The sequence below is a fragment of the Vigna umbellata genome, chromosome 6 (genome assembly GCF_029865625.1).
Source record: "Vigna umbellata cultivar VRB3 chromosome 6, Vumbellata_1.0, whole genome shotgun sequence".
NCBI lineage: Eukaryota > Viridiplantae > Streptophyta > Magnoliopsida > Fabales > Fabaceae > Vigna > Vigna umbellata.
Genome location: NC_142170.1, coordinates 29101029 through 29117800, shown reverse-complemented (window position 1 = coordinate 29117800; position 16772 = coordinate 29101029). Strand labels below are relative to the sequence as shown.

The 16772-nt window shown below is 35.7% G+C and overlaps 1 protein-coding gene and 1 pseudogene across 2 annotated transcripts; one reads left to right on the top strand and one right to left on the bottom strand.

Moving 5' to 3' along the window:
• Nucleotides 1-755: 755 nt before the first annotated feature.
• On the bottom strand, nucleotides 756-6127 carry LOC124832462 (uncharacterized). Of its 2 annotated transcripts, XM_088092439.1 has the most exons (12): nucleotides 5986-6127; nucleotides 5104-5217; nucleotides 4399-4509; nucleotides 3046-3108; nucleotides 2801-2914; nucleotides 2568-2717; nucleotides 2403-2480; nucleotides 2098-2319; nucleotides 1928-2014; nucleotides 1546-1665; nucleotides 1342-1434; nucleotides 756-1152 (listed from the first exon to the last, which is right to left on the bottom strand). In XM_088092439.1, exons 1-12 carry the CDS (start codon nucleotides 6061-6063, stop codon nucleotides 1093-1095), a joined length of 1290 nt encoding a protein of 429 aa, XP_087948565.1. In that variant the 5' UTR covers nucleotides 6064-6127; the 3' UTR covers nucleotides 756-1092. The 2 variants fall into 2 exon arrangements, with proteins under 2 accessions (XP_087948565.1, XP_087948566.1); XM_088092440.1 differs by lacking the exon at nucleotides 5104-5217 and having other exon boundaries at nucleotides 5986-6123.
• A 6753-nt stretch (nucleotides 6128-12880) lies between these two features.
• Nucleotides 12881-15982, top strand: LOC148197168 (uncharacterized; annotated as a pseudogene).
• The last annotated feature ends 790 nt before the right edge of the window (nucleotides 15983-16772 follow it).

Sequence of the window (16772 nt, the reverse complement as noted above, 5' to 3'; positions counted from 1 at the left end):
TTACAATTTAGAAAAAAAAATCTAGAAAATCAATAAAAAAAATTTGAAAACCTAAATAATAAACAAAAACTAAAATATTTATATTGATTTTAGTTTTGTTTTTTAATTTATCACGCCACTAAAGTTTATATTTTTATTTCTTATAATATACGTGTAGAATTATACTTATTTATGACGAAATAAATTCTTTTACCCATTTGAGTAACCAGTAAATGTAAGTATCATCTTTAATATTTTATATTTAAAAAATTATACCACTATTAGTTATTTTTTTTTTTTAATAAATTTAGTATCAAGCTTTAACATCCTAATTAAATTGACATACTAAAACTCCAAAAAAAGAAATATAGATGACATATTTGATGTTTCTAACTATTTTTTGTTATATCCAAGATATATCTTACTATATCTTTTAATGTATTTTTTCAAGAAAGGAATAAAATAATAAATAAAACTGATCAAATGCAAACCGTCTTGTCATAAATTAGAATGGATCATATCTTAAACCAAATAAACTAACTAAAGAATTAAGAAGACCAAGGTAATTGGATTAGATAATTTTTCTCTCTAAAATCAATCGAATTCAATTCAATTCATAGACACTCTTAATTTGTATAATTTTCGAGTAAATACATTAAAAGGAAGAAAAACAAATTAAATTGTAACATTTTAATTTCTAAAAAGAAAAAAAGAGTTAATTTGAAAGGAATGGAAATTCAATACCTATTTGGGGACAAAATTTACATTGCACAATATGAAAACAAAAAATGAAAGTTGAATTACTAAAGATTACACATACAAATATGAGAAATTACTTGTTGAATTTCTACAACTCTGGACAAGATTTTAATGATCAACTAAGTACAAACTATAAAGCATCAAAATCTAATCCCCGCAAACATTTTTCAAACAGAATGAAGAGTGCGATAAACTAGCTAAACACTAGCTACAAATTCTACCAGTGAGGGTATATATAAATTTTAACTGGTGTTCGTGAAGTGTGATTGCATCCGTACTAATCTGAATCACTCCATCATCCGAATGTTGAATACTGAAATTTTGTATGAACTTACTCTCTCAAAAATGATTCTGTCAAAGAGATTTCAAAACTTCTCCAAGGACTAGTCCCCATTGAGTCCAATGGCTGCCACCCTGCATTTAGAAAATCAAATTAAAACCTTAAGAAGTGAGATCTTAAGAATGATTCGACTTATAAAACCGATTTATAAGACGAGGTTTGTCTCCACTTATATATTGTTCACTTATATATTGTAGATTTCTCTTATCTCTAATCGATGTAAGATTTCTAACAGTATTATTGAATGATACAAATGACCTTACTTGACAAAATACAGCAAAAGGCTCTCTAAGAGGTCCATCACACGAAAGCTCACTTGTACTTCCATCAATGAAAGTCCCATCAGCAAAGATCACCTGAGATTGATAAAAGGGTTGATACTGATGACTAGGAGAGCAGAGTAAAACATCCTAAAAGGTTCAAAACTGACAAAAGATGATAGATTGGGGAGACAAATCTGAGTAGACCTCTGATGCATATCCGGCAGTGGTGCCTGCAACTGGTTTGGTATATGAACCGACTGGAGAGCTTCTCTGAACAGCCTCACAGAATGCAAGGAGACGCTCACGGCTTCCTAGCTGGACGGCCTATTGCATTGAAGATGAACTTTATTTTTCATCTTAGTAGTTATCATATTTATCAAAGATAAATTGATCAATAAGTACTTACAGAAGAAAATGAAAATGTGAAATGAATCTAACTTCTGCTATAAGTACTTACTGAAAAGTGTATCCAAATAGGACTTAAATAGTTCTCTAATTCATCGATAGTATTTCAACCAGTAACAACTTTTTGCTAGAAATGCAGACAACATTTTATTTAAGAAAACAGAAGATTTAGAAAGAAAACCTGAACTATATCAGAACGGGGTACACGGGGGAGTGGCTGCACTTTATATCCTTTAGATGCCAACACTTCAGCAATCAGGAAGGAACCCTTAAATAGATTAAATAATTGTCTCACTACAAAGCATGAAGAAGAAAAGCACAATCTACTGATTAAAGTGAAGAATTCAGTACCTTGATTGCTTCCCCAACCATTTGAGGTGAAAGAAATAATCCCTGGAAAAAGGCTCGCATGATATCACCTGGAATTGAGCCACAATCCAAGCCAAGTCCAGGTGCAGAAAGACGAGCTGCAGCTGCTTCAACCCATTTTTGCTTCCCAGCAATATATCCACCACATGGTGCAATTGTTCCACCTGGATTCTTGATCAAACTGCCTGCAATCAAATCTGCACCCTGCTACCAATGTACAATATAAATATGTAATACTAAACATACAGGAAATCAACAAAAGCCAAAACTATCAAGTTATCACATACCACCATGGGAGGTTCAATGCTTTCAACAAATTCACCATAGCAATTGTCCACCATGACTGAGCAGCTGGGATTTTGCACCTGTACAAGTATAAAAAGTTACAGCCTTAAAGGAGAATAGCACAGACGAAATAAACTGCAAAGGTACCCCTTATTGTGAAACCTAACCTTGATTATTTTTATTGCTCTTGCTATGTCATTGACACTCAAACTCCGGCGCCATGAATAACCGCATGACCGTTGTATGAGGGCACATTTTGTTTTGGGTTTGACAGCACTCATCAGTGAATTCCAATCAAGTCCACCATCCTCAGCAAGCTGGAGCAAAATACCCAAGAAGAGTCTTAGAAAGCAGACTAGTGAATTACAGCCAGAAAAAGTATTAGTATGTAGTGTCATACGGGAACTTCTCGGTACTTCACCCCGAAATCTTGGAGAGAACCCAGTCCACCAGAGTCCCTTTTCCCAATTACTTCCTCTAGTGTGTCATAGGGAGCTCCAGCAACTGCCAAAAGCTGCCAGCTATATCAGTCTAAACCTTGTTCTAGTTACAAATACAAGTATTCAACAGAAAAATATTCTACAACTGTATAAGGGTAACTTTTAGCAAATAATGAAAAACAGAGAATGTGATAAACAATGTTACCTCATCTCCAGGCCTCAGGAGGGCAAATAAAGCACATGTGATAGCATGAGTACCTGAGAAGAACTGTTGACAGATGAGAATATTATAAATCATATACCTAGTGCCGTCTAAAACGGATAGATGCATGCAATATTTTCCCCACAAGTGCTTAGTGTGTTTCTTGAATCTGAACTCATGATATCCTGTTAGGGTATAAGGTGGGAGGTAATGAGAAGGAGAAGAAAGGTAGGAGGGAAGTGAGGCCGAACGGTATTGACAATAAAGGCCGAACGGTGGAAGGCATGGAGAGGTATGGCCGAACGCTAAACGAGGGGGAGCGACCAGGACGAGCGGTAGAAGAGGGGGAGTGACCGGGACGACCAGGCTGAACGGTGGGTAATGATAAGGTTTGGAAAGTATATGAGAGAAGAAAGTATAGAAGGAGAAGGGGACCGAACGGTGAGAGAAGGGGACCGAACGGTGGAAGATGGGGAGAGACCAGGCTGAACGGTAGAAGGCAGGGAGCGACCAGGCCGAACGGTAGAAGGTGGGGAGCGACCAGGCCGAACGTTGGAAGGCCGAGCAGTAGACAACGGGGACCGAGCAGGCCGAACGGTAGAAGGCAAGGAGCGACCAAGCCGATCGGTAGGAGGCGGGGAGCGACCAAGCCGATCGGTTGGAAGCGGGGAGCGTGCGGACCGAACGGTTGGAGGCGGGGAGAGTGCGGACGGAACGGTTGAAGGCGGAGAGCGTGCGAACCGAACGGCTGATAACAGGAGCAACCATACCGAACGGTTGGAAGCAGTGAGGAAGCATCCGAACTGCCACAACGATTAGGATGGGCGGGAAATCAATTAGAATAATGAGAGAGATATTCTGAGCAGATATTCCGCAAAAGATAATTAGAGTAATCAAGCTCATATCTTAGGGCAATACTCGGTATAAGTTAATTATAGTAAATAAAGATAAATATATTCGGTAATTATAGCAAATAGGATTAATTGCTATTATTCAGTACAAGTTGGGCGAGAAATAATTAATATAAATAAAGAGAGAGTCTAGGGTTAAAGGCATGCTTTTGATTATTGAGTTTTGTAAAGGAGGTTATGCTCCAGGTTAATTGACGGAGGTTATGCTCCCAATTATTGGTTGACTGAAGGAGGTTATGCTCCCAATTATTGTTTACTTGTGTTTACCCAGATATTACCATCAATAAAAGAGATTCATTCGTACATTATCATTCTTTCATTATTATATTGCTTGTTGTGAGAGTGTGAGAGGTTGTATTTGGGCTAGTTTACGTACTCAGGTACGTAACATATCCAAAATATATAAGGAAATATCCAAAAAGGAACATATTGGAAAACTAAGAACCTGTGAACGAACAATAGCTGACTCAGCCCCAACAATTTCTGCAAAAGCCTGGTCAAGAGCCCCTCGACCCCCAGCTTCATCATGACCATAACCAGTGCTACCACCAAAGTGCTGATAGAACATAAACAATAATCAAATTATTAGGAACTGATTTGAATCCACAACACAGAAAATAACTAATTCTGCAGAAATTATAATGAAAAAGTTTGATATCATGATTGTGTTAACTACCAAGGCTCACAGGCAAATAGAAATTTATATCCAACAAAGATGACAGTGACCAACCATGGTACCACACACGTAAGCTCCTAACAAACAAATTTAGGACAGAGTACTGAGAAACAGAAGTAAACTAATGAGATGATGACTTTGCAGATAAAGCTTTCACTTTCACAGAAATTTATTTTATCCATTTTAGGGGAAGGAGAGTCTTTCATTTCCTCTTTGCTACATATCAGTTACAGTGTACAGAACTGCAATTTATCTGCACCTTCTGCGATAAGTGTTCAATAATTGAGTGAACTGAATGTCAAATATGGGAGGGCAGAAAAATCATTCCAATGGCTTAAAAGGCATATCTAGCAACAACACTAAAAACAGGTAAAGTAAGTTTTATTAGCCTCAAACCCATGATGGGCATCATATAAAATAATTATTAATACAATAATATTTTAGCATCTTTGCAAACAGGTTATGCAAGCTTACATGAGATCCAACTCGAGCATTCTGAAAAGCTCTAAGGACACGGGTGGTATTGCAGGCAACCAAATTATCCACAGCCCTAAACTCTAAATGTAAGGCATCTACTGCTGTTACAACCTGCACTACAAGAAAAGGAAACCATTTACCATTACTATTCTTTACCAATCCACAAGCATTTTCAGCATGTGAATCAAACACCACTTCAAAATCAGAATTTTTCCTCCAAATAATAAATTAAAGGTTCGTAACACTCTGGGCTCAGAAAACCAGAAGATAATCTCTAAAATTCAGGGAAAGAACATAATATACATATTTTGAGGAATAAAAAGGAATTCAAATCATATGCCACGTGCCCTTTCCATTTAGAAGAAACAAGAATGCAAATTCAAATGTCCATTTCAACTGATCCAAGCAGTTTTGCGCATTCAACAGAAACATTCTCTTTAACATTCTCAGAGAGAAGCGAAAATCTGAATCCTCTAGAACCAGCTTTTATTCATTTCCTTCACATCGTCAACTCATGAAGTAAACCCCAAAACCAAATTCTTAACTGAAAAAAAAAAAAGGTTATTCAACCAAAACAGACCTAATTGATTCTCTCCTTCCCACAAATTCCAAACATTTTGTTAAGCTCTACAAAGCCTAGCAACACAATTCATATATCTCAAACTAAAAGGAAAAAACTTCATAATCTTTTTAATCACCCAAAAGAAAAAAAAAAAGTATTTTTTCCGGTTTTTATAATTCCTAAATCTTCCCAAGCCATCCAATGATGCCAAATAGTTCTGGGTTTCAAAAGGTCTAACTTTTTTAACAATTCTGAAGGCTTAGAAGGTAAAAAAGTGGTAGAGTGAGAAAATAAGGATGTGGGTTGACAGCACATACCTCTGGAACAAAGGGGTTGGCAATGGCATGATGAGAGTTGATAACATTGAGAGGAATGGAGAGAGGAGAGGTAGCCATTAGAGTGGAAGCTCGAATGGTATAAAGAGGAGAGATAGCCTGCTAAAAGTCATAATATCTAACATTTTTCTTCTAGTTATTGTATTACATAAGTCAAGGTTTCAAAAAAAAAAAAGAAAAATTATTGAAAATCATTATTATCATTGCCATATTCCCTTATCTGTTAAGTTTAATATTTATACTAATTTATAAATTTAATAAATGTATTTAAATACAGGATTATCATTTCTTATTATTGATGTACGCAATTTACAATTTGAATGAAAATAATTTGTGTAAAAAAGAAAAGAAAATATTTATTTTGCGTGTAGTTAATTTTAATGGATATGTAGTCTTTTTTTACATTTTTTTATACTATTATGTTGCATAAATAAAACAGTTAGTTGATATATGATTAAAAAAATATAAAAGTTTTATAGAAAATGAGAGAATTTTATTATATATTAATAAAACCACATGTGTGCTATCGCGTGTTTGTTTTCTTTACATATAATAAAACATTATATTAATAGATAATAATATTATGATTTAATCAAGTTAATATACGAAGTAAATTCATATTTATTGTGAGTAAAGAATATTTATTTGTATACATATGTTTTTTTAAAAAAATTATATTAATTTTTTTAAAAAAGTAAAATATATTTTTAAATGAGTTTCTTAATTATGTATAAAGCACATCATTTATATTTTTTTCAATTTAAAAAAATTGAAAACAAAAAATAACACATTGATAATATATAATGTAGTATAAAAGAATGAATAAATAAGTATAACTCCGTATAACAGTAAAATTTTTCTTAAACTATTTTATTTAATTATTTTATATTTTAATAGAAACTATTTATTATTACATGTCGCACTTGTATCTATGTGTTTTCTAAATATTTGTATAATAACATAAATTGTTAATATTTATAAATTGATTAAGTCGATATAGAATTAATAAATTTATATTCGTTATCAAAGTGAAATATATCTCTATACACGATTATGATGTAAAACAGAAAGTATGATAGATTTATATTATTAAACTTTTCTTTAATTGGGAGACCAAAATTGATGTTTTAGTATAGTTGTTCTATCATTTATAAAAAGAATATTTTTGTTAATTTATACAGTGAAATCCTCTGTGGAGGATTATAGTCAAATCTTCTACGGACGAGACTAGACAATTTAGTTAAAGTAAATTAATATAAAAATATTTGCGCACTTACTTTCTCTCTTGGCGAAACGCTTCTTTTACAAAACCTGTGAGATGTGTTTTTATTTCTAAATATAAGAACCTTCCAAGCTAAACTATTACTATTAAACATAGGAAGTTCTTATAAACTCTGTAGTGTATATTCTGAATAGCATGATAAAAGCACTTCATGATATAATCTTTTATTAGGTAGTGTCTAAGTATTCAAAAGAAAATCGTAAACCTCTACAACGTGCTATATCAAAAAAGTTGATAAAAGAATTTTTCCATTAACACTATTCAATCCTCCTTCCTAGTGTTTGTCAATTACTTCAACAAACACCAACACAAATATGAACACAAACATGGACACAGACACAAGCACGAACATGGATACAAACACTAACATTGACATTTATAAGGATATTAACACGAAAACGAACACAAATAAAGAAGCAAACACGAACACAACTCTAGTTGATCCAATGTGGGCTTGATTCAACTTGGCTCGAGGTGAGCTGAGTCGACTTTGCCTAAGGTGGGTCATACTTAACTTTACCTTAGGCAAGCCTAGTATGACTCAATTTGAGGTGGGCCTGACTTTACACTATCTGATGTGAGCCTATGACAACTCGATTGGACGTGTGTCTAAATTAACTTGACTCAGCTTGACATAGATTTAACTTGCCTCAATCCAAGGTGGGTGGTTTAACTCAACTTAGTCCAATGTGGCTTGACTTGATTCAACCTAATGTAAACTTAACTTTATTTGTCCAACATAGACTTGATTCTAATTGGCCTAATGCAGACCCAACTCGACTAGGCTTAAGATGAGTACAACTTGATTTAACTCGACTTAATTGAACTTGAGTAAACCATACTCAACTTGATATATGAAGTGTGTCTAATTCGCCTCATCTTGAAGTATGCTCATCTAGACCTTATAAAGACCTGATTTGACTAAACATTTTGTGGCTGAAAGTTGTGTGCGAAGGGAGCCTTGTTGGCTGTTTTACTGAGTCGACGAAGGCAAAGTGGTGAGGTTAGTAAGATAGTGTGACGTATGTCCAAGCACATATTGTTGGTTTTCATTTGCAGGGTTGTAGACGGGGAGGAAGAAGGACGTTGTGCGTGTTGATGACATGAAGAAGCTGTGGGTTGAAGAGGAATATGAATTCGCGTGTTTGAGAGGCGAAGAAGACGATGAACAGTACGCATATGGTGGCCTAATCGGTTATAGAAGAAGGACGTTGTGCATGTTGATGGCATGAAGAAGTTGCAGGTTGAAGATGAAGATGAATCTGTGTGTTTGGGAGGCGAAGAAGACGATGAACAGTAGGAAGAGGGTGGCTAATCGGTTACAGCAGAGAAGTATGCGGTTACAGTGGTATGAAGTTATGCGGTTACAGTGGTATTCGGTTACCTCAAAGGGGTATCCGGTTACATGGCAAGGAAAATTTTTGCAAATTTGGTTACGGGGAGGGGTGAGTGGTTGTGTGGTGAACAGAAGATTAGCAAACGGTCTTCTTCGTAGGCAATGAGAAGGTTTCGGTGGAGGCTGTTATGGAGGACGTCGTGAAGGTGGCTGAGGCCATCTGAGAGATAAGAAGGTGGAGAATGAAGCAATGATCTGATGAGAAACGAAGGTGGAAAAGGAAGCAAGAGAATGCGGATGAGGAGTGAAACATGTGTAGTCCATGCAGAGGAGTGGCTGGTGGTGGCGGAATAAGGATCACCTCTGACAGTGTGTTTGTGATGCAGGTGTTGAGTGGTTGCACGTATCGTGATCGTGGTGGACGTACATGCGTGAATGTGGTGGAGATTGGCAACGTCGTGGAGCGGTGTGAGCTACGAAAGGTGGTGGAGGTTCATCAACACCATACTTGGTATTGTATTGGTGTTTTGTTTTTGTTTGTTGAAAATGAAAGCAAATGCTCATGACTTGGATAGTTTAAGTATGAGTTCTTAACCACTTTTTATACACTTTTGATACAGTTGCATTGGTAGGAAAGACGTGGCTGTGTGGTTGGTTGTGAAAGTGGGGGACTATGGTGCATCAGTGGAGCAAAGTGGTACATTTGAAAATGTAACATTCAAACTTATTTTCAATCTTGTGCAAGCATTGAAAAATGGGTTCTTATCTGATATATTTATGTTTGCAGGTTAGGTTTGTTTAAGAGTGATTTTGTAAATTGAGAATTGAACGTAGCATCTACATAAGGACAAATTGGTTACGTGATTGGACGAAAAATCCTAGTGTCCGTCATTTGTGGAATTTTTTTGCTTAATCCAGCTTGAAGTGTGCATACGTGTTGAAGGTCTTCAAGAGGTAAGTGTTCTAAAGTTAAGTTGGCTATAATATATATATATATATATATATATATATATATATATATATATATATATATATATATGAATCATGGAATCAATGGTGGTTATTGGTAGCTTGACAGGGTTCAATATATGAATGGAATGTATTATGTTGATTTATATTTCTATGTTATTTAATATATGAATGTATAATTATTTTAAATAAGAATTTGATTTGTTATATGTATATGTATGTAGTTGATAATAAAGATATGAAACGTTGTTGTTCTGTTAGGTTATTTATTGTTGTTTATTTATAATGATTAGTTGAATGTATTAATGTATATTAGAATTATGTTTAATGAATATATGAATGCATGATTTTGATTACCTATATGTGTAATTGTTTAAGTAAATCTAGATGGATGAATATATAGATTTATCATATTTGGATCGCGAAGATATAGATGATGATGTGGTTGGTGTAGACTTCAATATTCTCGTAATGATACGTCGACAATTACAAATAACCACTTCATTGGCTGCACTAACAATGTTATGCATTGTTGCACACGCGTTGAGTATCTTGAAAATGTACTCCAGTGATTCGAGTAGTGTAAGCAATTACCTACCAGACAGAGACCGTCGTAGGGAGAAATTAATGTCATATCTTGTGCATACTAATCGGTGTCGCGAAATTATTAGGATCGGTCCAGAGGCATTTATTCATCTTTGTGAGAGACTAAGATCAACTGGGTTAGTTAAGGACGTCATTCGGTGGACAGTGGAGCAACAAGTTGCTCAATTTCTTCATATAATTGGCCATAATGTTAAGAATCGAAGTGTCGCATTTTTTTTCATCGATCTGGTTCGACGGTTAGCAGACACTTTCACAATGTCTTGGATGCTATCTTAACTTTGGAATCTGAATTTCTAATTCAACCCTCAGGAAATGAGGTTCATCCATAAGTCTTGAACAACAATCGATTTTACCCGTACTTTAAGGTACTCATTTGAACATATTTGTAGATGTTATTTGATGAAAAGATGATAAGAAATTTTAATTAATATGATGACTTCTTATTTTTATGTTTAGGATTGTTTAGGGGCCATAGATGGTACTCATGTTCGAGTAAATATGCCAAGATGTGAAGCTCCGAGATTTCGAGGAAGAAAAGATTGGCCAACTCAAAATGTGTTTACGTCGTGTGATTTTGACATGAAATTCACATACGTTCTTGCTGGGTGGGAAGACATTGCATCTGATTCAAGAATTTTAAAAAATGCTCTTGATCGAGATGATCCGTTGGTTATCCCCGAAGGTTAGTGTGTACATTGCGATGTTGAAGATTTTGTTTAGTAGTGACTAATTACGTGTATATGCACAAAATTGTAGGAAAATACTACCTCGGTGATGCTGGATTTATGTTGAAAAGCACAATTTTAACTCCATATAAAGGCATAAGATATCACCTTAAAGAATATACACGTAGAGGACCACAAAATCCACGGGAGTTATTCAATCATAGACATTCATCGTTGAGAAATGTTATTGAAAGAACATTTGGTGTTTTGAAAAAACGATTCCCTATCATTGCAAGTGGCACTGAACCACACTATGGATTGGAGACAATGACAGACATTATATTAGCTTGTTGTATCTTACACAACTTCCTTCGTGGCGTGGATAACGATGACTCATTACTTGATGAAGTTGATAATGAGTTGAATGAAAGGGAACACCATAATGTTTCATCATCTCAAGTTAGAGAAGAGGACCATAGGATTAGTAGTAGTATCAGGGATTCTATAGCAGATCATATGTGGCGAGATTATTAAAACTCGTAGTTATTGTATTTTATTGTGTTGTATGAGTATTTCATGTTATGGGTATGACAAGTTAAATTATATATAAAGGATGTTTAATGTTAACTTCTTACAATTTTGTTTATGAAATAGGTATAAAATGAACAGAGGTAAGGCAGCCGCCATTGAGTCCTCTGGTCCTTCTAGAGAGTTCATGAAGTGGACAAAGGACATGGACGCACGTCTTCTACACTCTATGATTGAGGAATCACGAATCGGTAATAGGGTTGACGGAAGTTGGACATCCCAAGCATATAGTAACATAGTTGATCATTTTCATAGCTCTGGGTATGTCCCAATTACGAAAAATAATGTTAAAAATCGTCATAAAGTGTTGAAAGATAAATGGCGTGAGGTACATGACCTGTTTTCTAGATTGAGTGGATTTGCGTGGAACCCGGTTAGTATGACCTTTCATGCTGAGGATGAAGTTTGGATGGACCTGATTCAGGTATTTTTAAAAATACTAAGATGTTGTGGATCCTTATAATACATAATATGAACTAGTGTGTTTGTTCTATTTGTTGTTTCAGTCGAGGTCAACTGCCGCAAAGTGGAGAGTTAATAGTATGAAACATTACGATTTAATGGTGGAGTTATGGGCTGCTGATCGAGCTACTAGGAGTGGTGTTCGGACCGCTCGTCGAGCACGTCGACAGCGGGTTGGGCCTCGTGTCAGTGTTGATTTGAATCAAAATATTGAGTACATTCTAGAGCAGCCTGAGTGGATGGGGTATAGAGACCCAACTCCACCATCACCTCCTCCATCTGTGGATGAATATAGTCCAGGACAGACTCAATCTGTGCCTTCCGTCCCATTGGGTGGAACTTCATCCTCACGAGGCTCGAAAAGGAAGGCACCTATGGTCGATGTAATTGATTCTCAATTTGATAAGTTGACGACCAGCCTCGATGGTTTCGCAAATGTCCTAAGCTCATCAAATGTACATTTTGGTGTAATTTCTGATGCAACTGTGCGTCAAGTCTCAGCAATGGAAGATAGAAATCAAATATTACATTCCCAAACGAAGATCCTTCGTCGCACCCTGAATTACACATATACAGAGGCAGACATTTATGAAATGTTGAGTGTTATGAACATTGCTGATGAAAATTTGCTAGAGCAATGTTATGATTTCTTATGTGGAAACCCCACATGTATAAAGTGGTTGATGGGACTTCCACCACACAAGCGATGAAATAAATTATGTAAAATGATCTCGAGAGGTGACTGTTAGGAAGTCTTATCTGACTAGTCGTATGACTATTATATTCAATAATGTATCTGTGATGTAATGATGACTTATTGATTTTCCATCCATCTTGAATTTTTAAGTTATGGTTATGGTTACGATGTTATGGTTTGTCCTTCCTTGTTGTTATTTTCAAATATAAATAATTTCAAATAACTTACTTTGTTATTGTTTTCATCATTTCCTTTGTTGAAGAAATTGTCAAATGGTCTCATCATCAACCAAAAGGCCAAGAAAAAGTCGTAAGGGAAAAGAAACCCTCACTGAGGCAGAAGATGCAACCCATGTCAGACCAACTGTAGAGGAACAATTAGATCAGCGTCGTTTCTTCATTCACAACCATCAAATGGAAAACTATGCAGCTGATTTCTATACAAGGAGTATTATTGGTCCAAAGATAATGAATTTTGAATCATTTGCCGGTTCAAGGTTATTTTTCCAAAATCATCTTCTATTTCAAAGGGTGGTCGAATTTCTTACATTGTAGGGACCCTACTATCCGGATTTAATCAAAGTTTTTTATTCAAATCTGAAGATTTCTGGAAATGGATATTTGCTCAGTGAGGTAAACAAGAGAAGAATAAGATTGAAACCTATTGATTGGTTGAATGTAGCTAATATGAAGTATGAGGGCCAGAAATTGTGTTTTTCAAATATCCCAGAGGACTTTCCATATGACCGGGAGATGGCATTAGCTACTATGGTTATACCAAAAATGCAGGGTCACCGTGTTAAAACGGTTGGTTGTTTGAATATTAATGATAGACTTCTGCATTATGTTATTGCGCACATGTTGACTCCACGACCAGGGAATTTTGCTAGGTTATTGCAAGAAGATATTTTTATGATATGGGTGCCTAGAAATAATATAGCTATCAATTGGCCTCATCACATCATACAACATATGATTAAATGCAAGGCCAGTGACACACCCCTACCATACGGTGTCCTTATCACACAGATCATGCAATATTGTGGAGTTCATGTTGATGCCGATGCCAGCACTCATATTGGGACCCGACATCATTTTTCAATTAATTCTTTGAAGAGGCTGAATATTGTTAATGTCAACGGTGCTGCTATTGAACGACATACACAGGCCATGGAGCGTCGAATATCCTTGGTAAATGCTAGAATTCAATCATCTAATCCAACTACAGAAGAAATTGAAAACTTATTACGGACTATGAACATTGAAGATCATAATATATTCAGACAGTGCTTCGACTTTTTATCTACGCATCCATCCCATACAAGACGTCTAATAGGGATGCCAATACAATATCGTTTCAATGCATTGCAACGATACCTTACTGAAGCAACGTCATCATGAACTATTACAAATATATTTGTATGTTTAAATGTTGCCACTTTTTTTAGGACATGTAATATTATAACTTCCTTTAATTATTTTTTTGTTTAAAATTATTCATTCTCACTTCCGTAACAAATAAATTGATATTGCTTGGTAGTAAATTATATTACAAACAAATACTACATTTAAAAATAAATTCATTTTACTACATTATAATTTTTATAATTTTTAAAAATTAATTTTATAAATTCTTTATAATTTTTGTCTCTTTATAAACATTTTACAATTAAATATAACATTAACAAATAACATTTTATATTACTTTAATAACTAGGGGCATTTTGGTAATCTTTAATTTCTACCAATTAAACTAATTTTTTAAATCTATCACATCAATCAAATCCTACACTAATTCTCACAAACTTTACTTCCAAATCCACTCTCAATTACCTACAAATTCACTCAAAAAAACAACTACAAAATTACCCTCAAATCCATTCAAATCATCTCCCCCAAATACACCCAAAAGAACAAAGCCTTAATGTCTACTCATTACATCCCTTATTAATAGTTTTGATCTCTTATATCTTTTATTGTTGATAGTCTGATCTTTATTTTTTAAAACCTTCTATATCCAATACTAAAAGAATATATATTACTAGGGTTAAATATGTTTTTAATCTCTAAACTATCAAGCGAATTTGTTTTTAGTCCCTCCTTCAAACTAAGCTACATTTTGATCATTTTCCTTAAGAAAATCATAATTTTTCGTCCTCCAAAGCTAACAGTGTTAAAAATAAGCTGAGGTGGCTAACGGTGGTATGACACATCGTTTTTTTTTTCTAACACCAGTTAATCTTTCTCAGCTGCTCTCCCGCCCTCTCCCTCCGACTCTACCATAGCCACCTCTGACGCCACCTCGAACATCTCCGGTGCCACCATCAACTGTGAAACCCCCATGTGTAACCACCCTCCACCACGCTCACCTCCATAGCCAACGTAAAGCCTCAATCTCCACTGCCCAGAAAATCCCCAACGCGTATCAGTTCATCTCCTCCCATCATCATAGAGACCCAAATCAGAAAACTAAAACCACCCAAACCTTCATCAGCGCAACGCCCCCCTACCCACCCACCACTTCATCAACCCAACATCGCTTCCGTCCGATGCCCCTTCTCGCGCCGCTTCCTCAAATTCCTCGCCATGTCCCTCACCGCAACACCTTCCAAAAATACCACCACACCACTGCCCTCAACACCCTACCCCCAAGCCCCCACAACTTCACGTCTCCCCAATCCCTCTCCGATTGGCTCAAACCCCGCTTATCCTCCGAGTCCTTCGCCTCGTTGGGCGTCAAGCTCGGCACCAAAAACGTGCACAACCTCTAGCTCAAACTCTCCCAGGGAGAAACCTCCCTCGCCGATTCCAGTCCTCCGATTCGGACAGTTCACGCCGTCCTCGTCTGTGTCACCGCCAAACACGGCAAGGTCCTCGTCGAGTCGCACCAGGAGTTGTCTGATGGCAACATCTGGAAGCGCGGCAGGTCCTTATCGGAGAAGATGAAGCCCAACGAGGACCCCGAGTTCGCCGCCATCAGAGGCATTTTCGAAGAGCTTGGCTCTGTGATTGTTGGTGCAAGACTCAATCCCGAAATCGCTAACATTGTCACCATCGATCTCAATTCGTACGAGATGCGGGTTAAGGAGCGCGATTCGGGTTCGTACCCGGGTTTGCCCGGTTGGGTGTTTTGTTGTTTCCTTCTTGAATGCCAATTACTTCATTTTGTTCAAATGAATTCAAAAATAGGAGTGGTAATCAGATAATGGGTTGAATGAGTTGTTGTTAAGCTGTAGCTAATGAATTCAGCTTGTGTTGGTATTTGTGATGCGTAAGGGAGGGGAGGGTCGTCGGTGGCTGAGGAGGCGGTGGGAACATCCATGGTGGGGGAATGAGGTTGGGTTGATGGAACGGGAGAGAATCTGGAAAGATTGATGTCAGAAAAAAAAATGATGTGACACTCCACCGTCAGCCAGCTCAGCATTTTTTTAACGCTGTTAGTTTTGGAAGACGAAAAATTATGATTTCCTTAAGAAAAAGAATCAAAATGTAGTTTAGTTTGAAAGAGGAACTAAAAACAAATTCGCTTGATAGTTTAGAGACTAAAAACATATTTACTAAATCCGAAAGGATATATAATAATTGACTTCAGTTTCAAATTTGTGATTATACATAGCTTGTCAATAGTAACTTTGTTTGTTTATATAGTATATCCAAAACTTCTCTGGCTGGTAATGAATACAGAATCTTAATGATAAAATTGTAAATGTAGATTATGATTACTTATATCTATATAAACTACAAATATAACTTCTCAACAACCTTTTAAAAATATAAAACAATATAAATTCATTTTTTCTGTAAATTAGAACCAACCACCCGACTTCTAATTATTTTTATTTAGAAAAATTGATTAATGCATTTTATTATTTTTTTTCCTTCTCTTTAATTAATTTATAAATAATTTTATTTAAACAACGGCACAGTTACTTTTTTTTAATCCATACATTTAAAAAGAGTGGACTTTTAATCCTCAAATAAACAAAAAATTCATCACTTTTATAGATTTTAAAGACCAATATATAAAAATAAAAATAAAAAACTAAATAGAATGCCAAACTTATAAGAAACAAAATATCTTTTAACCATATTGTTTGACCTGGAGAAATATCTTCTAAAAATAACTTGAGTTTTAGTTAAATATAACCACTTATTTTGAAAGCCA

What these genes read in the sequence shown, in the direction of transcription:
- LOC124832462 (XM_088092439.1), bottom strand. Translation starts at nt 6,063, where the DNA reads ATGGCTACCTCTCCTCTCTCCATTCCTCTCAATGTTATCAACTCTCAT. An exon ending in ATGCTCGAGTTGGATCTCAT is followed by an intron (nt 4,510 to 5,103) that starts GTAAGCTTGCAT and finishes ATGTTCTATCAG; the next exon opens with CACTTTGGTGGTAGCACTGG. An exon ending in CAGCTATTGTTCGTTCACAG is followed by an intron (nt 3,109 to 4,398) that starts GTTCTTAGTTTT and finishes ATCTGTCAACAG; the next exon opens with TTCTTCTCAGGTACTCATGC.